General features: G+C 37.3%; 1 protein-coding gene across 8 annotated transcripts in view; it reads right to left on the reverse strand.

Moving 5' to 3' along the window:
- Positions 1–22,674, reverse strand: part of Atp7a (ATPase copper transporting alpha) — a 116,702-nt gene that overhangs the window by 15,161 nt on the left and 78,867 nt on the right. For all 8 annotated transcript variants that reach the window (XM_074063450.1, XM_074063449.1, XM_074063451.1 and 5 more), the window contains 12 exons: positions 22,122–22,355; positions 20,750–20,841; positions 18,952–19,079; positions 17,817–17,971; positions 17,505–17,639; positions 14,538–14,732; positions 12,880–13,062; positions 10,673–10,889; positions 5,204–5,350; positions 2,965–3,107; positions 1,663–1,866; positions 1,039–1,156 (listed from right to left, as the gene is read on the reverse strand). In XM_074063450.1, coding sequence (XP_073919551.1) covers positions 1,039–1,156; positions 1,663–1,866; positions 2,965–3,107; positions 5,204–5,350; positions 10,673–10,889; positions 12,880–13,062; positions 14,538–14,732; positions 17,505–17,639; positions 17,817–17,971; positions 18,952–19,079; positions 20,750–20,841; positions 22,122–22,355 — 1,951 coding nt within the window. The remainder of the gene's footprint in view (positions 1–1,038; positions 1,157–1,662; positions 1,867–2,964; positions 3,108–5,203; positions 5,351–10,672; positions 10,890–12,879; positions 13,063–14,537; positions 14,733–17,504; positions 17,640–17,816; positions 17,972–18,951; positions 19,080–20,749; positions 20,842–22,121; positions 22,356–22,674) is intronic.

Raw genomic sequence — 22,674 nt, forward strand, 5'->3', positions numbered from 1 at the left:
GCACATATGAATAATAAAAGAATAAAAAAAGAAAGAGTTGGAGGCTAGCCTGGGGTATATGGTGAGTTCGATGCCAACCTAGGATACAAAGGGAGATTCCTGTCTCAAAAATAAATAAATAAATAAATAAATAGATATATAGATAGATAAATAGATAAAATAAAATGAAAATCACTTGCTCCATGAATTAATCTTACTGCCTTTGACTGTTCTTATACTTTTTATTCTCTTAGCATTTGTGTGTCCTTGTTGATAAATAGCTTTGTAACTATTTTCATATAATTTCCTGTCTTTTTGTGACTCTCAAACCAAAGGGAATAAGAAGAAGGTGGTAACTATTTCTCTTGCCATTACTCTTCCTAAGTCTCTAAATTTCGGAGATTCTCAGATGCTCACTAAGAAATTCTAAATTATTATTTATTGATCATTAATCAATCTCTCTCATTTGGTCTCTCAACCTAAAAGACCTCCTGTTGACTACAATGCAGTAGCAAGTGAAAAGCAGAAAATTCTCACTTTTTTTTTTTTGGCGGTACTGGAGTTTGAACTCAGGTCCTCACACTCTGCCAGCCCCAGAAAATTATCTGTACGCTATAATCACAACTATATTTACAGGGTGAAAAAGATTAGAAGGAAACACAAAACACTAACAGTGGTTGTGTTTGGTTGTTCTCTTCAGCAAAAAAATATAAATGAATAAGTAAGTAAATACATATGTGTATGTATATGGAGAAAGAGATAGAGCTTAGGTGAAGAAGGGTATACAGATTCTCATTGTACCATTTTTTTCCAGTGCTTATGTAGGTTTGATATTTTTCAAAATATAAAGTTGGAGGGAAAAAGAAAAGAAACTTATCTAAGGCTATAATGAACTTTGCCAAAAAATGGAAACTATTGGTTTTACTATTACCTTGTAGCACACCAGCAGGCTACATACAAAAACTAAGCTCAAAACTAACAATAAGACTAAGACTTCCAATATGCGAGGTTTCTAATGACTTCAGTGGAAAAAGCAGTTAACAGTTAAGAGTCACATACCAGCAGCTATGGGAATTCCAATCAGATTATAAATCAGAGCAAAGACAAAATTTATCCGAATCCTCTTGACCGTCTTTCTTGATAAGTCAATGCTTGCCACTACATCCAGAAGGTCATTCTGAGAACAGAAATATTTGTGACATTAGTGAAAGACTCTAACTTTTCTAGCAATTTCTATATTTTATACTGTGTATATTGAAGATTATGTGTTCTTTAGGGTAATATATGAATTAACTACAAATAGCAGATATTGCTAAAACTCTGACCCAAACTTGGAAGATGTTTTTCAGAAATTTTTCCCAAGGTTCTAAAATACTTTTACAGTTGTGTGTTGGTACAATGATTAAATCTCATTAAAATAACCTCAGCAAATATTTGATACAGATAATTATATTACAAATAGACGTATAAATCTTAATCCTTCACTTTAGAAGTTTGTGATTCTCATTTGCAATGCTGAATTGAGAAAGTCAGTAGGTAAATTTAGTAAGACTTCCCATATTCCCCCCCAGATTCTCTCATTCTATGTGAATTAGGGCAGAATCACTGCACTCAATTCACTTTATGCCATCACTGCCCATGTAGGGCAGTCTCGTGCTCCTCGGAGGTTACCACAGGACTTACCCTTATCAAAACCACATCAGCTGCTTCAATGGCTACATCTGTGCCTGTGCCAATGGCAATTCCAACATTTGCCATTGCCAGAGCTGGGGAGTCATTGATTCCATCTCCAACCATTGCTACCCGTTTCCCCTCCTCTTGAAGTTGCTTCACCTTAGCAACTTTGTGGGAGGGTAGAACTTCAGCAAACACTTTTGTAATGCCAACCTACATGAAGAAAAACTTGATTCATTAAAAAAAAAATAACACTAAGTGCCTGAAACATTACTGAGCAATAACGAGCCATCATTTTTATCCACCAGATGCCTACATTTTAATAATGTAGAGAAGTGAGTTTTGTGTCAATTGACAGTGTCTTTTAGGGAGATGCACAAAGATGTCAATGATGTTTATTATTGTCTGTTTGCAACAACAAAATTTTCAAAATCATCCAAATGTCCACCATTAGGAGAATGGTTAAATAATTTATGATATACCCGTACCATGGAATTCCATGCAGTACTGTAGAAAGATGAAATACCTTTATATACGTAGATATGAATAAAGCTTCAGGGAATATTGTTATGTTTTAAAAAAATCAAGCTACTTAATTATCTATACAAAATGATCCAACTGATGTTGAAAAATCCAGAACTATATATCTGTATAGGAGCGTATATGTATACAAAAAAGTGAAGGGTAGAACAGGGAGCATGGGACGAGTGTGACAGATGCTTTACATCCTCCTGTATTTTTATATAAGAATGTGTTTAAATACACACACATACATACGCACACACTTATTCCTTGTGTTGTTTCCTAGAAGAGAGGAAAAGGCATTCTAAAGTAAAAAAGATTGAAAAATATTGGAGGTAAGGCATGTGGGGGCAAGCAGAAAAAAGGTATGTCCAAGTGGCATATTGGGGTAACGGTTCCTTTGGTGGTGCTCAGGATGGACTAGAGAGGACCTGTGTGGAGCTATTGCTGTATTTCATACATGAGATGGTAAAAGCCTGGCTTGGGCTGGCAAAGAATACGAGCCACAGTTCAAAGGAAGCATCAACAGAACTGGTGTACAGTGTCATTCAAGCATCCCATGAGCTAAGTAAGCAACCTATCTTCTACTTATACCACTAACACCCAAAGCCCAAAGTCCTTCCAGCATAGTGTGCTAATTCTTCTCTAAAGAATCAGGAATGACTACAGGTGATAATGAAAACAATAGGTAATGTGAATTTCTTAGCATCTAAATACAAGAAATAAAATGTATATGAAGACTAATATCCCACCCCTCCCCCAATCCCAACAACTAAGTAAACCAATTACCTGAGAAGCAATAGATTTAGCGGTTTTACTGTTGTCTCCTGTCATCAGAACTACTTCTAAGCCCATAGATTTCAGAATATGGACAGCCAGTTCTGCCTCAGGCTTCACTGTGTCAGCAATGGCTATCAAGCCACACAGCTCATCTAATAAAGGAACAGAAGAAAAGAAGATGGCTTGGAATATCGTGAAAGTACAAGAATGTGCTAGAGTAAAATTTCAGAAAGAAATGAATTTTGTTAAGTTGTTCAGGGATTAGCTTAACTCAAAATATCCTGAGCCCACATAGACTTTATATACCACAAAGCCTGGCACAAACTTCCATATTTGGTTATGAAAATTTCACAGAGTAAGGGAGGGGTAACTAATGAAGGTAGTAATAGAAAAATGGAAAGAGACTTTACTGAGTATTTCAAGACCCTTTCTCTTTCCTTAGACAGGTATTTGCTAATAGCCATAAACAAAACACTTTTTAGCTCACTTAAAGGCAAATGAAATGAAAACTAACTTTTTAAAAGGAGGCAAATGGAACTAAAACTGGCATTTTATATAGGGAAAAATTACTGAAATGGACTTACTTTATTTAAAAGAACCAAAGTACAATGGTATTCTTTGCTTCTTAGTGACTTCAAAAGGTCATAGTAAGGTTTAGCAAGGATTATAAATGTTGAATAATTAATCTCTCAACCTAGAAATTTACCCTAAGAAATGATAAGCACCTAAAACCTCAAGGATTGTCTACGGCCATACCACCCTGAACGCGCCCGATCTCGTCTAAAACCTCAAGGATGTTTATTGTAGTGTTATTTACAATAGTGCAATATTAAGAATACCCTAAATTTCCAGTGACAGAGTAATGATTAATTATAGTATGTAAGGTTAGTAAGTTATATAGCATAAAAATAAAATTAAAGAGCTATGAATATAGCTCAGCAGTAGAGTACTACCAGCATGCACAAAGTCCTGTGTTCAATACCCAGCACTGAAAAAATAAATTAAAAAATAAAAATGAAATCAGATACCATCAATGGAAAATATTTTTATTAAGTAAAATAAAACATAAACAGTACATGTATAAGGAATGTAATTTTTTGGGACAGAAAGGGTATTGCTTTGTAGCCTAGGTTAAGCCTGAACTTTCAATCCTTCTGCCTCAGCCTTCCAAGTATTAGATTTACAAGTTTGTACTATCATGCCCAACTGTTTTCTTTTGAGGTGCTGGGGATCAACACAAGGTCTTGTGCATGCTAGGCAAGCAACTCTACCACTGACATACATCCCTAGTGGGATTTTACATTTTTATTCAACTTTATTGAGGTAAAATTTATGTACAATAAAATAGTGTATATATGAACAGTATAATTCTGTAAATAGATATCAACAAACTCAGGAATGGAATATACAAAATTAAAACATTGTGTTAATGTTGGGAACCAAAAGCCACAGTCTGACAAGGTCACTGTGGGAAGGAACACTAAGTAGTTTCCCTTAACTGAAAAGAAGTTTATACTTAGTCAAGGACTCTGGCAGTAAGAATACAGGGTGGCAAAAACAGAAAGGTTGCAACTAGCTCAGTGTTTTTGATGTCTAAGCCTCTTTTAAAGCTTGCTGAGAAAAACAAAATTTTGCCAGTTGGTAATCAGCCTGCTGTTCCTCTCGATATGTGTCTTGTCTTGTCTGTTCATTCCTTTCCTGAGCCCTTTCGGGTCAAGGACCTCTGCAATCCCAGCATGTTAAGATGATGAGAATTACGAATTTTATTTTACTCTATTATTTTTCTGTTAGATTTTTTGTTTTAAAAAATCCATGAGTGTCTTATTTAAAACAGAATAGGGAAGAAAATAATATAGGAAGGCATATGCAAGAAAATTGTAATTTTTTTCTTTTGTGATACTGGGGACTGAACTTAGGGCCACATTCCAAGAGGGATTTTGTCATGTTTTGTTTTGTTTTGTCTTCTTTATGTTTTGGAAACAGGGTCTTCCTATGTGACCCAGGCTGTCCTCAAACTCAGGATCCTCCTGCCTCAGTCTCCCAAGAACAGGAATTACAGGTGTCCAACGCCACACCTAGCAAGATAACTTTTAATTAGCTAGTAACAATCATATGTTGCAAACATTTTCACTTTTCACTCAAGCTGCTTTTGAATAATCTTCACAATTCAGAAGTCCCTCAAAAATACATACAAAACAATAACTGAAATCCCAACAGTGAGTCATAACATACTTATGGGAAACCTTACCATCAACTGCCACCAACACAGCAGTCCGACCTTTTCTTTCATGTTCAGTCATGGAATCATCTACATCATTATTAACGACAAGACCATTTCTAATCATCCACTCCCGGTTACCAATGAGGACTTTGTACTGCTGAGTATTAAGAGCATCTGAAAATAAGTATAGAAATAACATTTAGTGAGCTCATTTAATCTTTAGAACCACCCTATGAGGCAAGTTCTTTCTGGATAACCTTGCAGTCACTACCTAGTATTTTTATAAAACATAGCCTATAACAGTGATTTTTTATATTTTCTAGGAACATACTCTACTCTTCCATGCTCCTGGGTCTTGCATTGCTACCTTCACCTGAAATGTCCTTACCCCTCCTCTCCAGATAGCAAACTCCATCATATTCCTTAAGAGCCCATTCAAATGTTACTTTCTTGCTAAGGCTTTCACTTTGACCTTCCATAGCAAATCAACTCAAATAAAAATATTTATTGTGCATCAGTAGCCTAATGTGGTTGGATATAAACATGCAACCTCATTCATGTCTCATTTTAAATCCTGACCACTAACTTTAAGTGAGCCTTTAGTGCTGCCTGGCAATCCCACTACATTTCCCTAGTCCATTCATTCTCTATTTCTTCTAGATGTCTACTTCCCATTTTCTCTGCTTTCAAGTCTCTTAACTTCTCCTCCCCCATTCTCATATCAGATGATGGTTCAGCTTCCCATTTCAGAACAAAAATAGAAGCAATCACAAGAGAACTTCTTACTGCCACATCTACCCAGAGACCTGTACTTCCCTGTATCCATATAACCTGTCATCCCTTCTGTTAAAAACTGACCCTGGTACTCCTTCAGGCCAATCTCTTCTCTTGTGCCTCAGATCCCCCCTCCTTTGCCTATTCCAGAACATCTCTCCAACAATTTTCCCCTCTAACTTCTACATAATCAACTTTTCGATCTTTACCACACATTTTTCTATCTACAAAAAAAATCCTCTCTTGGTCTCACCTCCCTCTCTCTTGATCTCACCTATATCTTCAGCTATCATTCCTCTGCTTCTGTACACAGCAAAACTTCTCAGAAGTGTTGTTTCCACTGGATGTCTCCAATTCATGTTTTCCCACTCTACTATGAACCCACTTCAATAAAGCTTCTGTCCCTAGGATTCCAGTGAATTATTCATACAGTATACCAGTGGCTTTTGGTTAATAAACCTAGTAATTAATTCTTTTTTAAAAAACAATTTTATTAGTATATGATAGTTATATAGAGAGTTTTGTTGTGACATTTCCATATATACATATATTATATTCCAGTTTGGTTCATCCCCTTCATTATTTTCCTTCTTCTCCCACTCCTCTCCTTAAAATAACTTCAGGTTTCAGTATTCCATATTCATACAGGTATAAAAAGTACATCAACCATATTCACCCTCCTTTACCTTCTTCATTCACCCTCTTCCTCCCAGTAGAACCCTCCCCTTCACACGATGTTTTACATTCCTGTCCTTCATTGTTTAAGTGTCTGCTCATTGTTCAGTGAGGTTTTGCCCTGGTACCGTACCTTACCTTACCTGTAAATATATTATACTTTTTTTTTTTCATTTTTCTTTTATTATTCAAATATATTATACTTTAATCAGTCGAACCCCCTAGTGATTAATTCCCAATCCTCATCCCACTTGCCCTGTTCACAGTGAACATAGCTGTTCACCCCCTCCTTTTGGAAATGCTTTCCTTCCTTTGCATCTAGGCCACCACTTCTTTTTAGTCTTTAATGATCCCTCCTCATGTCCCTGGTCTCTTAATTTGTAGTATTCTGGGTTTCTGTCTCTAGCCCTTTTGTCCCTCTACCTTCACACCTTGGTGATCTTATCCAGTTTCACGGTTTTCACTATATCAGCACTGTCCAAGAGAACTTTCTGCAATGACTGAAAGGTCTTCTGTCTGCTCTATTTAATACAATAACCACTAACTAACACATTGTGGTTACTGAGCACTGAAATGAAGCTTATATGACTGAAAAGCTGAATTTTAAATGAAATTAAATTTTAATTAATATAAATTTAAATAGTCACATGTAACTAGTGGCTAGTACACTGGACACCACAGATCTATAAGGCAAATGACTCCCAAATCTGTAGCTCTAATTGAATCTGTTTTCTGGATCTTCAGACTCCCATAGCTGACAGCCTACTTGATATTTCCATTTATGTGACATCTTCATTTGGACATCTTATAGGTGTTCAAACATAACATGTATACAACTTAACTCCTGATCATGTCTCCAGAACTGCTCCTCCTATGGTCTTTTCCATTTTTAATTTTGCTTTTTGATTTGGGGTCTGAACCCAGGGCCTTGTGCATGCTAGGTAAGCACTCTAGCATTAAGCTACGTCCTCAGTCCTTGGTTTGTTTGGTTTTTTTTTTTTCCCCTAAGATAGTGGACTCAGTTCAGACGGGCCTCAAACTCATGATCCTTCTGCTTCAACCTCCTGGGTGTTGGGATTACAGAAGTGTGTCAACATGCCAGCCATTGCCATCTTATTTAAATGTAACTCCATCCACTTAACTGCTTCAACCATAAACCCTGGCATAATTTTTGATTCCTGATTCTCTCATACTCCACCCAATCCATGAGGAAATCATTCAGTTTTCCAAACTTCAAGATACATCCAGAATTTGCCTACTTCTTAGAACCTCCACTGTTAACACACTGGTCCAAGCCACCATAATCTTTCACGTGGACTGTTGGCAACAGCCATAACCATCTCTCAGCTTCTGCCCTTACCCCCAGCTCCTACCTCCTCAGTGCAATCTTAGAGGACCAGTCACTTATGTTTTAAAGATTTTAAAACATTAAGTTAGTTCCATCCCTCTTCTATTCCAAACCCTCAAACAGCTTCTCATCTCAGGGTAAAAAACTGAAGTCCTGGCTGGGGAGGGAGAGCTCAGTGGTAGACAACTGTCCAGCATGTACACAGTCCCAGGTTTGATCCCCAGCATCAAAATAAACAAACAAACAAATCAAAAAAGCCAGTCTTTTCAATATCCTTACATGTGATCTAGTCCAGCACCACCTCTCTGACCTCGTCTCTTCCCCCTTTCCCACTCATTTACTCTGCTCTTGCCACAACTGTCCTTTGGATCCCTAAACAAGTCAAGCATACTCCTAACACAAAGCTTTTTACTTATATTCCTCCTTTCTGGAGTGCTCTTGCTGCAGCTATTCACACATCTTTCTCCCTTACCACCACCACCCCCAGGTCCTTGCTCAAACCCCAACCATCTTTTTTTTTTTTTTACCAGTTCTGGGGTTTGAACTCAGGGCCTCACACTTGCTAGGTAGGTGCTCTACCACTTGAGCCACTCCACCAGCCCCAACCATCTTCTTGATGAGGACTACCCTTATTAGCCTGTAAGTTCCATGAGACAAGAACTTTTTTTGTGTGTGTCTACGTTAGTGTGTGGTGCTGAGGATTGAAGCCAGGGCCATGCACATGCTGAACACAAGCTCTCCCACTGAGCTTTATCCCCACCCTCACTGATGATTCTTTAGTATCTTGAACAGTGAACAACATAAACAGATACTCAAGAAAGGCTGTAGAATGATTTCTTGCATGTCAGTGTGCTTGATAGTAGACATTCATAGACCAAGAAAAAGAAGTCACAGACTAGTAGAAAGCAGCCATTACGGGCCATAATAATAAGCAGTTATTATGCAATGTGTCTAATATAACAACAGAAATTAAGTACAGCTATGATTTATGAAGAAGAACAGATATCTCTGCCAGCTTACATCAGTCAGTGAAGGTGTCAATGAAGAGAGATTTAAGATGGGTCTTGAAAAAGAAACATAAGTTCATGAGGTATATGCTAATTGTGAATAAGGACATTACATAGAGAAAAGAGTAAATGAAATGATCTAGTAAGTAGTAAACGACACACTGTAAGGAGGATCTGTAAGCAGTTAGGTACGGATGGAACACAGAGTAAATGTTCAGCACTGGGGAAAAAAAACAAGATGAGTGATTCAAAGAGGCAGGAGAATGTAATATAAGGAACAGATCTTGAACAAAGTTCTGAAGGAGAGAGAGAGCCATTAAAACTGTGACCTTCACCAAGATTCATGGATGGGCTTCTAAATATACACAGACATCCTAAAACAAATATACCATGAGGGGTAAGTCTATAACTTTCAGCCCACTCCTCCAAAAGATCCATGATTTGAACATAGGTTATAAAATATTAAAATAAAGTTACTGGTCAGAAAGTGATATGATCAGATTTGCATGTTAACAAGGTTACTCGAGCACAGATGGGTAGGGAGGTGCTGGAGCACTTAAGTGGGTAGATAATATTTGGGGGCAGATGACAGACCAACATGAAGTCCAGGAAACAGGCCTTAGCTAGAGATACAGATTTTGGAGTGGTAGTGGAAGCCTACAGGTGGTAAAATAAGTGATGGACATGAATGAGAGTGTATAGAGGAGAGTATGTAAAAATGAGAAAAAAGACAAAGAACAAGTAAATCCCTGAGGAGATATGAGAGTAGAAGGAAAGAGGAATCAAAGGAGCATTAGAAGGATCAGCCAAGTAGGTGAGAGAAGAATCTAGAGAAAGCAAGGTCATGGAAAAAAAGGAGGAAAGTTATGAGAAGGAAGAAACAACCAACATCCACAAGTGCCTTAGTGGGGTTATGTGAGATGAAGACTAAAAAGTGACCACTGGAGAGGGCACCAAGGGCACAGGTAACCTAGAATGACTAGTTTCAATAGTATGGGTGGGGCAGAAGCCAGACTGCAATGAAGCAAGGCATAACTCTGCAATAAGTAAATTCAGTAAGCTTAGACTTCTCTTTAAGTGTAGATATAAAGGAAAAGAAAGAGTCTAGATGGGAATATAGTGATTTTGATGGAAGAACTGTTTATATGTTTAGAAGAAGCTACTACAAAAAGAGACTTGGAGAATAAAGAAGGGGACATAACAGAGAGAGGAAAGTCCCTGAGGAATTAAAAGAGGGTTGGATCTACAGCAAAGATAAAGGGATTTGTTGGACAAGATGAGGATACTTCTTATGAAAAAGGAATGACTCTGGGCAAAAAACAGAATACATGCCTGAGAACTGTAATTTTCTATATGAGAAATAAGGTAATCTGTGGAAAGGCTGAGGGGGAGAATCACTGGATCTTGTGAAAGACAAATAATTTGGAATACTTATAGTGAGAAACAAAAGATGGGTAATGTAAGATCAGCTAAGGCTAGACCTCAACCCTAGCCTGTGGTATAAGTAATCACAGTTGGCAGGTGTTCTTGAGTAACCTGACTGATGTCATCAGAAGGCCTGTGGTAAAACTGATGTGAGAGAATGAAATTATGATGCCAATTTTTGTTTCTCATACAACAATTCAGGGTTATAAAGTTAGTCATCTGTTTGTAACTACCCCATAACTGGTACTACAAAGAAAATCAGCTTACTTGAGAGCTGGGCATCAATAATCATGGAAGACGAAGTTGATGACAGTTCATTACTTGCATCAATTTGAACCAGGGATGCATTTTTAATGTTATTTTCCTCTATCTTCCAGTTATTCCTATGTAGCAAGCCTTCAATATTGGTGACTTTACAGCTAATACCACAACCTGGAACAACCTGGAAATCTATGCAGGTACCCAAGGTTTCGGTGTCCAGCTCCTAACAAATAGAAAGAGAAGGATTTATTTTGCTGTTCTGATAATCCAAGGTCATCCATTAGCAAGGTCAAAGGTTACTCCTGAGGAATTTCATGTCTTTCAAATCAAGCTGTCGCTAATCATTCCTCACTTGACAGTGGATTTTTAATAAGTATCAAGGAACAGAGCAATTGAGTAGAACATTCAAAATTCAGCCCAGTCAGAATCCTTTGTTTTTTATGTTACTCACTCAAATTTACAGGAAACATGGAAAGCTTGTTGATATTCTCTACCCTTTCTAGTGTAGCATTACAAGCCAAATCTTAATTTATAATTAAGTCAGGTTTTCTGTTCAGGACAGGGCAAATGGTAACACGGAACAAGGCCTTCAACCACCAAAGTGCTCTCTAGTCTGATTCTGTGTCCTTAGTAAGCTAAGGAATCATGGGATCACCATTGCTTCCTGGCTCTTTTTATCTTTTTTCTCTCTCTTCTTTGATTTGGGTGTGAAGAAGCCAGGTCAGTAATAGTTAAGAGGTAAAAGGAAAAAACAAATAAAAAATGGCAACACCAATGTTACAAATTGCCACATTTTAATTGTAAAAATTAATGTGAGATAGTTAAGGATACTGGCAGACAGGTTAGAGAAAAACAAATTCAAATTGTCAATAAACATAAAAAGATGTTCAAACTTACTCATAATTAAGGAAATGTAAAGCAAACTGTCAAAAGAAATTATTTTTCACATTAAATTGGAAAAAGTAAAGTATTGGCAAGAATGTGGAAAAAAGGGCACTCGTCACTTTGGGTACAGGTATAAAATGGTATAACTTCTTGTACAGGTGTTGGTGATATTAATCAAAATTAAACTGCAAGCTGGGTGCAAGTGGGTCATGCCGTAATCCTACCTACTTGGAAGGATGAAATTGGGAGGATCTAGGTTTGAAGCCAGACTAGGCAAATAGTTCACAAGACCCCATCTCCAAAAACAACCACAGCAAAATGGACTGGAGGTGTGGCTCAAGTGGTAGAATGCCTGCTTTGCAGTGATGAAGCCCTGAGTTCAAACCCCAGTTCCCCCCAAAAAATTAAACTGCAAGCAGACCAGCTGTAGTGGCTCATGCCTATAATCCCAGCTACTCTGGAGGCAGGAATTGGAAGGATCTCAGTTTAAGGCCAGCCCAAGTTAGCAAGATTCCCCCATTTCAACAATAAAATGGGTGTGGTGGTACAGATCTATAATCCCAGCTATGTGGAAGACTACTGGTAGGTAGGTCATGGTCTGGGCTGCCCTGGGCAAAAAAAATGCAGGACCCTGTCTGAAAATAGCCTAAAGCAAAAGAGCTAGAGGTTGTGGCTCAAGTGGTAGGATTCTTGCTTAGCAAGTGCAAAGCCCTGAGTTCAAACCCCAGCAGTGCAAAAAAAAAAAAAAAGAAAAAAAACCTCAAAATGGATCTTGTAAAACTGTTAAGAGGAAAATAGCAGAAAATCATGAAAACGTAGGGCATGGTAAAGAATTCTTGGGGGTAGGGTGTAACTCAGTGGTAGCAAGCACAAAACACTGAGCTCAAACCCCAGTACCGCCAAAAAAAAAAATTTAACTGCAAGCATCCGTTGTTTAAACAATTGTATCGATAGGCATTTAATACATCAATAAAGTTGTCACTTAAAAGGACTGGTGAGAGGATAACAACTGTTAAATTTTGGAGAAAGGGATTATGGAAGGGGGCAGGAGGAAATGAGGCTTTCACTCTTCATTATATAATTCTCTGAACTATCTGAATTTTCCTACCATAAATATGACATCTGTGTGGCAGAATCATAGTAAATTTCTGTTTTCATCTTTTACTTGTCCATGTGAAGAGACTAAGACATATACAATTAATGAGAAAATACACCGTTCACCCTCACACCAACTATATATATATAAATTATGTCAAATGACAGCTTGGGTTTGGTCTACGCAATTCCTACACAAGATGACTATGTGAATATAAAAAGGAAAAAGGTACCTGCTTGCAGTACTTGGTTACAGCTGCTCCTAGAGGATGTTCACTGTTACTTTCAGCAGTTCCCACAATGGCCAGGATCTTATTGCGTGACATTCTGTTACTTTCCACTAGAACCTTCACTTGACTCACTACTGGGGTTCCATGGGTAATGGTACCAGTCTTATCAAATACCACTACCTTTACCTGTGAGAAAATTAAAAATACAATGCATGTATATGACCGCAGAATCCTTAACATTGTGACCTTCCCAGAAATGAGAAAAAAGTTAACTTTGATACATTGCTATTTTATTTCTTAGTAAACTGGCCTCTGACTGAATTTCACTTTTATGACTGATTGTTTTTGGGTGAGCAAAAGGAAGGAAGAATAAAAGAAGTACTGTAGTTGTAACTAATATCCCTCCCTGGAAATGTGCAACTGTTTTTATCCTGCTAAATGTCTGCGAATACATGTTAAATAACTACAGCTAATTGTTAAAGGTTGACTATTAAAAGGTAATTAACATATTTCTACTGACCCTAGGGAAAAACAAAGGCTTTCAATACTAATGAATTATAGATCCATCAGGGGAAATCTGAGTGGTAGGCAGATGAGAACCAGCAAGTAATTAAGATGAAGTGCCAGATAAGATCAACTGGGCCACTTTGGCTTGATTGGGTCTTGGTTAGGAACCTGGGCTAACAAGCGACAGTTCAGGGAACCAATGTGGGAAACTCAGCCACATAGGAAAGGGGAAGAATCTGGGATTAGAAAATACATTCATTTACCATAAACTTGGAATAAGAACCTTAAAAATTAGTAGCCCAAGGTTCTGAGATAAGAGACATGACTGTTAAATATGAAGCATCATTCTGGACAAGAGAAAAATAGCTATAATGGATATTGTTAAGACAACAGAGGAAACTGGACAGAGACTATAGATCAGATAACAGTATTACATCAATACTAATTTCTTCATTTTGATAAACGTACTTTGTTACAGAAGGGCATGCCCTTGTTCTTAGGAAAGGTGCCAACAACTGCAGTAAGAATATACTTTTATTTAAATTTGAAATTATGCCAAAATAAAAGCTTTCTATAAAAATATTGACGTATTCATTGGCTAGAGGAGATTCCAGATTTGTTCTAAACTGTGCTACATGCATCTGTATATATTTTATAACCTCATAATAAGAACTGCTAGTACATATGTAGCTTTAGTTAAAGTAACCTTAATTGAGATTGTTATGGAAATCCTAATATGAAAAAGATCAGGAATACAACTATATTCCTGACGTCATAACTGTAAACTGCCAGCTGGGGGCAGCAAAGACAAAGAAACTGCAGTGTCATTGAAGGCCTGACTCCAGATGAACCATAAACATGTAGACTTTGGCAATTTTTCCTAGGCAAGTAACTATTCTGTCTTCCTGCCCTGAAGACTGGTCTACTGTGAACTGAGCTAGAACTTCAGGTTTTCCGTATCAGGGTCTGCTCTGAGAAAATTGACCTGGAGTATTTTCAGAGATCTTAGATAACCAAGCCCAATCTGGAGAGCCAAAATAATACCTTTCCTACTTCAACCCTCAGGATAGTCCCAAAAAGGAAATAACTTAGGGCTCTGTTTCTCAATAGGAGCAGGTTTGGATGGCACAATTATTAGTTGTGGGGACTCTTACCTTATGAGCCATCTCCAATGGCTCACCACCCTTGATAAGTATGCCATTTTGAGCACCTACTCCTGTACCCACCATCACTGCAGTTGGAGTGGCCAGTCCCAGTGAACAGGGACATGCAATACATAGAACTGTGATAGAGGCTTGGAAAGCAAAACGTATTATCGTTTCTGTTCGAGAGATACTTCTGTTGTAGCCCTTTAAAAGAAAGACATAAATTTGAGTTACTGATTTAGAGCTGTACAAAAAAGAAACACAACTTAACTATTTGAAAAAAAACCCACAATGTTAAAGTCACATACCCTACCTAGATACTAACATGTTTTAGTTACTAATAAGAAAAACTTTTTCTTATGAATATAAGAAATTGTGACATAACTGGTGAACAAGTGATAGTCCTAAAGTCAAGATCATTTTTGATGACTCCAGAGTACAAATTACAATGTGAATATCAAACACAAAACTCAGGCAGATGGAGTGGCTCAAGTGGTATAGCACCTACATAGCAAGCATGAAGCCCTGAGTTCAAACCCCAGTACTGCCTGCCTCCCACCAAAGAAAAGGAAACATAGAACTTGTTTTTTTCTTCCATATACAAATTAAGTGGTTTTCTTTGATGGTAGAGGCAAGTGCTCTACATCCCCAAGTGTTTTTTGTTTGGTTGGTTTTTTGGTGGTATTGGGCCCTTTCTTGTGATGGGTCTTTTCAAGATAGGGTCTCTCAGACTATTTACCCAGGCTGGCTTCAAACCACAATCCTGCTGATCTCTGCCTCCTGAGTAGCTAGGATTACAGGCGTGAGCCGCCAATGCCCAGTCCCAAGTGTTTTTTATTAGGGACTTCCAGGAAGAGCAGTAAACATGAGACATAATTCTCAATAAATTTAATCCAGAAGAAATACAATTCTGATTCTCTGTATACTAAGAGCATTAATCTTTCATGCTATTTTTTTAAAAAACAATAAAAAAGACACTTGGCATACTAAGGGAGAATTTAATCATATTTCAACACAATCCTTTTATTTTTATGGGACTGGAGCTTGAACTCAGGACTTCACACTTGCAAAGCAGATGCTCTACTGCTTGAACCACACCTCCAGTCCATTTTGCTCTGGTTATTTTGGAGACAGAATCTTACAAACTATCTACCCAGGCTGGCCTTTAACTGCTATCCTGATCTCAGCCTCCCAAGTACCTAGGATTACAGGTATGAACCATCAGCACCCAGCTAACAAAATCTTTTTGGATGAAACAATGTGACCAGGGCATACTGGTAGTTAAGTTGCTAGTGACACTGAGTATCTGCTCATGTGCAGAAGAAATATGATTGTTAGTTTTAGAGGAAAATCTCACTGAACTCATGAGAAAAATTCCTGAAGATTACACATTCAAAAATACTTCCCAACAATCCTGTTGTTCAATGCATACTTAAACAATATGAAATGTTTAAAGAGACTTATTTATTTATTTATTTATTTTAGTGGTACTGGGGTTTGAACTCAGGGCCTCACACTTGCTAGGCAGGCACTCTACCACTTGAGCCACTCCACCAGCCTCTAAAGAAACTTTTTTATATTACACTATTTACCCTAATATGGACTAGAAATACAGTTGTTATGATAACACTTGTTCTTTCACTGAAAGAACAGTGTATATAGCATTTTTAAAAATGAACCAAATCAAAGTAAGACTTTCTTAATAATAATGATTTATAGTGTTAGGTTCTTACTAAGTTTGCAAATACTTAAATATTCATCTAACAGCTATAGATCTATAAAGAAACAAAGTTAGAAGGGATTTTCATAAACATCTAGGCTAAGGCTTTCACACAAGTACCACATACTAATTGATTGCACAACTGGAGCTCCTAGGATAAGGCTTTCATAATATAAGTGTTTTCACATATGCTGTGTGTTTTCACCTATGCTAATTCTAATCCTATAATTTAGGTATTATTATCTCTATCTCCCTACTGAAGATAAGCGAAGTTAAGTGACTTAAAGTTTATATATCTAATTTGAGGCACACTGAAGAGCTACTTTACCACCTTACAACACCATACTTTAAAGACTATAAGAGAACCAGATGAGTAGGCACTAATATTATCTTACATTTATAAAGCACTTAATTAATTACAAAGTAGTTCTAATACATTATCTTATTTAACCTTCACAACAACCACAAGTTTTACAGAATGGGTCTTATTAAAATGTCACTTTACAGATAAAGAAACTGAAGCTCAGAGACCAAGTATATCTACGATAAGAATGAATCGTCCAAGCTGGCGGAGTGGCTTAAGCGGTAGAGCACCTGCCTAGAATGAATCATCCACCCATGAAATTGTCAAGGAAGAAAAAGAAATGTGCTTGGTTTTGCTGTTGCGCCTCAAACTGCAAAAGTTACCACAGTATGTGATAAGTGCTTATCTAAGACAGAAAAGATTCCAGGCATGGTGGTACATCCCTATAATCCTCCTTGGGAGGGGAAGACAAGAGGATTGAGAGTTCAAGGCCAGCCTAGGCTATAAGTGAGGCCATATCTCAAAACAAACAAAAAGATGAAAAAGGAATTAGATTTGTGTAGGTATTTAAAGGAAAATAAACAGAGGCTGTATAGTGTTAGGCACTATCTGTGGTTGCAGGCATCTACTGAAGGTCTTAGAACCAAGGTCAAGGGGGGACTACTACACTGCTAATTTTTTTCTTTTTTCTGCGTACGTGTGCATGCGCAACCCAGAGGCTCATGCACACTAGGTAAGTGAGCTACATCTTCAGCCTGTACTGATAATTTTTTTTTGGGTGGCAATGGGTTTGAACTCAGGGCCTTACACTTGCTAGACAGGCACTCTACCATTTGCACCACTCCATCAGCCCCTGTAGTGGTAATTTTTAAAATTATTTCCACTTGATTACTTCTGTGAAAGATTCAAAAACTGTTTTGCATATAGTAAAGTATTATTACAAGTCACTTACAGGAAAGTAGGTTTCCACAATTTCAAAATTCAGAAATCCGATTATAATCCATACCACAAGGGTTGTGATGGAAACAAAGACAATAAAAGGAACAAAGTAGCCACTGAGTTTGTCTGCAAACTGCTGGATAGGAGCCTACAATTAAAATAATAATAATAATAAGTAACTCAGTCTCCTTTTCTGATATTAAATACAGAGAAAATTTGGCTAATGAAACTAAAATTAATCAAAGGAAACTATAACCGCTAGATGAAGATTTATACTGAGAAGGTGTTAAAGAAAGTACTTTACTTCTCCTGTGGGCTGAGTTACCTTTGACGTCTGTGCCTCCTCCACAAGCTTGACAATTTGAGAAAGGGTTGTGTCTGCTCCAACGTGGGTTGCACGGATAAGTATGGACCCATTCTGGTTAATGGAGCCAGCAATCACTGTGCTACCAGGTTTTTTAGCCACAGGCATTGCCTCTCCTGAAGGTACAAATAGTTAAGACAGATTTATGGAGCATTAAGTGATTACTGTCTTGAAACTACCTTATTTGGTCATTGTCTACAAATACCTAGAAAGAAGACTGTTAACTTCATGAAGGAGAATCAGGACAAATGCCCAGGAGAAAATCGTCCTTCTTTCTTGTTTATCTCAGTTCTAGGCCAAACCCAGGGATATAACACTAAACTGGAGAAACCTACCATGTTAACTGTTGTTGACAGATTCTTCTGGAGTTTCACTGTAGTTCTAGATCACCATTTCTCAACTTGTTCTCAAAAAGCATTTAGAATTTTGGGAGGGAATTTTCTTTATAATAATGACTAGAGTGGGAAGGCACAGGGTGCCTCAGTGGGCCAGGGTCAGGGACACTAAATTGCACTACAGTGTACACATAGTCCACCAGAACTAAGAATTTTCCCATTCAAACTGGCAATAGCACCACTACTGAGAAACAGAGTCCTAACTTATTTCCATATGGTCCATAAACAGGGCTTCTTCTGGGACTATCCAGAGTTAAGATAGGAAAGGTGTTATTTCTATTCTGCTCCTCGCTGACCTTAATTATGAAAGACCTCTAAAAATACTCCAGGCCTATTGTCTTAGAGCAGATCCTGATATAGAAAACTTGTATAGTCTAGCTCAGAAAATACCAGTCTTAAAAGCAGGAAGACAGAATAGGTTCAGGAAAATTTGCCAAAGTCTATCTGGCTCTATGTGAGACTGAGAAAACTTCTTTTGTTACACATTCTAGGAATTAACTATCTTCAGTGAAAACAATCTGCAAAAGCACAAAGTAAATCTGAGGATACTGATTTAATAGTCTTTAAAAGAACTCATATTCTCTCTGTCCATAATTTATTCACTCATAGTTTTTATAAAATGTAGAAACTTTAGTGCCTGTTTTTCACTAACACTTTGGATCCACTTCTTTTTCAAGTCATGATCCTCTGGAAGAACATACCTGTGATGAGGGATTCGTCCACCATGGAGTGTCCTTCAATAACACGACCATCCACTGGAAATTTGCCTCCTGGAACCACTTTAATGATATCTCCACGTTGTACAAGTTCCACGTCCACTTGTTCTTCACTGAATGAGTTAACATAAATAGACTCATACAATATGCTTCCCACACTGACCTCTCCATATACACTTTTTAGTTCATGTCAAGACTATAGCTCCATAATTACTATCAATGGATGCTAGGGCCAACATTTGAAGTAGGCACACTATGTTGGTCTTGCTCACTGGTGGTGAACAACAAAGTATTTGGCACAAAGTAGGCACTCCAAATATTTGTTAAATAATCACTGAATAAGTGAAAGCTTTAAAAAATGTCATGGGTTTTATTTAACTAAAGAATTCATTTATTGTGCAAATTTGCCTGAAACAACTTCATAACACTAAGATATACAAAAGAATGAAATCAAATTCAGCCTTTAGCTCTAACTTCTAATTTACAACACAGGAGTTACAGAATAAGTTAAATGACATCACAAGGAAATAGACAATTTCAGATAAGATATTTTCTGGGGTTTGTTTTCTTGTAGTGCTAGGGATCAAACCCAGTGCTTTGCACATGCTATACAAGCACCCTATGATTGAACTACATCCTCAGCTCTCCAAAGAGACAAATTCAGATTTGGGAATACTCTAGAGAACAACTGATGGATGTTTCTTCAGCAAGTCAATTACATGGTTGGGGAGGAAGGAACAAAGAAGCTATTCCAGATGAAAAGAAACCTATGATACATGATAGCAATATCTACATGAATCAAAACATCACACTGTACCTCATAAATATGCACAGTTATGTGCCAATTAAAAAGTAAAATTAGGGCTGGGGATATAGCTCAGTAATAGAGAATTTGCCTAGCATGCTCAAGGCCCTGAGTTCAGTCCTAGCCTCACAAAAATAAATAAATAAATAATTCTTTTAAAATGCACTGATGTATAAACCTTATTTGGATTCTATGTGAAACAAATTTACAACATTTTTGAGTCGGGCACTGGTGGCTCATGCCTGTAATCCAAGCTTCTTGGGAGGCAGAAATCAGGACTGCAGTTCAAGGTCAGCCAGGACAAATAGTTTGCCAGACCCCATCTCCAAAAAACCAGAGCAAAATGGACTGGAGGTGTGGCTCAAGAGGAAGAGTGCCTGCTTTGCAAGTACAAAGCCCTAAATTCAAACTCCAGTCCCAACAAAAAAAAAAAAAAGCCATTCTGGAGACAAAAGGTATAATGACATATCTATATTCCCAGTACTCGAGACTCAGACAGGAGGAACATGAGTTCAAGGACAACTTGGGCTACACAGCAAAAGCCTGTCTTAAAAAAACCAAAAAGGGGACTGCTGAAGTAACTCAAGTGGTACAGTGGCTGCCTAGCAAGTGCAAGGCCCTCAGTTCAAACCCAAAGAGTTTTGACCCAGGCTGTCCTTAAACTTATGATCCTCCTGCCTCTGCCTCTCAAAGGCAGGGATTAAAAGGCTTGTACCACCACACCTGGCATGAATATGTCCTTTCCTACAGAGATACTACAGAAATATTTACCAGTAAAACTATGACTGGGATTTACCTTCTACTACAACAACAAGAAAGATAAAATGGACAGATGAAGTAAAGTGTGAGAAAGTGTGGGTGACTATTAAATTTGGGAGACAGATTATATGGGTTCATGATACTTTCTTTCTACTTCTGGGTATATTTGAAAATTCTCATAAGAAGTTACAAAAAGAAAAGGAGGATGAAGATAAATACCTCAGAAGGATATTTTCAGAGTTGAGAGTTACAATCGTTGCTTCTGTAGCTTGTAGTGAAATTAGCTTTGCAAGAGCCTCTGATGTTTTGCCCTACAAATTAAAACAAACATATTGACAATGCTAAGAAAGAAAATGTACAGGTCTTAATTAAAACAAAGATAGAATCTTTAATATTTACCTAAAAGTCAGCTTAAGAAATATTAAGTTGTTCAAATCAGAAAACTTTTCACACCAAAAATAAGGTATAATTATTAAAAAAAAGTAAATTAATTAATAAAACATCAGGAACCCAATAGATGCACAGGCAAGGTAGGTGAACAGGCAAATAATTTAAGAAGAAATACAAATACCAGGTTTATCCATGCTATTAATGGAAGAAATGCAAACTAAAGCAACCTGGTAATACCATTTAATGCCTCTAACTTAGAATTCAGATAAGATGCAATGTTGATAAGGTTATAGCAAAACTATTTCACTGACATATCCTTGCTGGCAAAAATTGTTACAACTTGCACCACGAATCACAAGAACATTTATGCCCCTTAAGCCAGTAAGCACATCTTTTATAATTTCTCCTAAGGTATAAGTTCAGTATAAACATGAATATGGTCAATACAGGATTATAAAGATGAAAATTTGGAAACAATCTAATTGAGAAAAAACAGGATGATTTAGTAAATTAGAGCACACTGACTTGACAGACTATACTCCTCAGAAATATCAAATAATTATGGCGAATGAAAAAGCAGGGAAAAACTGGAGAGATACATGTTTACAACTCTGTTAAATATAAAGGTATGTGTGGAACAGGGCTAGAAATTGATTTATATTACAGCATAGATGGGTATGGGTGGGTTTTTCTATCATTATTTTAAATTATGTGGTCACATCTCTTTTCAATTACTAATGTGATACAAATAAATGCTTCTCAAATGTCTATCTCACAAAATAACCACAATACTGTTATCTTCACAGTAGTAATTCTAAAATTTGGTTAATCTACTAAAGAAATATTCAACTTACATATTGAAAAAACAAAAATACTTTTTTGAGTAAATGGTTACATAAATCTAATAATTTCCAATAATTGGCTTAGAAAGTGTTATGGTCATCTATCCACCCAAGATTTTAACAAAGTGCTGGGTGCGGTGACTCACGCCTGTAATCCTAGCTATTTGGAGGCTGAGATCTGGAGGACTGAGGATCCAAGCCAGTCCAGGCAAATAGTTCGTAAGACCCCCATCTCCAAAGTAACCATAGCAAAATGGACTGGAGATGAGGCTTAAGTGGTAGAGTATCTATTTTGCAAGCCAAAGCTCTGAGTTCAAACCCTAGTCACATCAAAAAAAAAAAAAAGATTTTAACTTTACCTTTGCTATATGTTCCAGCCATCGGCCTAGTGCAATAAACACAAACAGCATAGGAGGAGTGTCAAAGAAGGTAATAGGGTTCACTTTAGCTCTCTCATACACTGCAACCAGAAGAATAACCAAAGAGTAGGCAAATGCAATGGTGGTTGCCAGCACAATCAGCACATCCATATTCGCAGTCTTATGCCTCAATGCTTTGTAAGCCTGAATGTAGAAGTACCAGCCTCCGTAAAACTGCAATATAGGAAGGATAATCAATGAATTTTTTTAAATGCTGAAATTCACATATATACCTCAATAACTTAAAGTATCAACATTAACTTCTTTTGTATTTTAACTAATCCTTAAATACTAAGGGGAGATTTTAAGCTGGAGTAAGTGTCCATTTTAGTGGATGTGTGTGCAGAGGGAGAGCTTCAAATTGTTGGGCAAGCCCTTGAGGGCTGTCTTCTGCAAACCAGTGGACATTCCATAGTATATCAAAAGTCAGATGCTGGGCATGGTGGTACACAGCTGCAGTCCTAGCACTCAGGAGGCTAAGCAGGATGATAAT

This window comes from Castor canadensis, chromosome X, assembly GCF_047511655.1.
Source record: "Castor canadensis chromosome X, mCasCan1.hap1v2, whole genome shotgun sequence".
Lineage (NCBI taxonomy): Eukaryota > Metazoa > Chordata > Mammalia > Rodentia > Castoridae > Castor > Castor canadensis.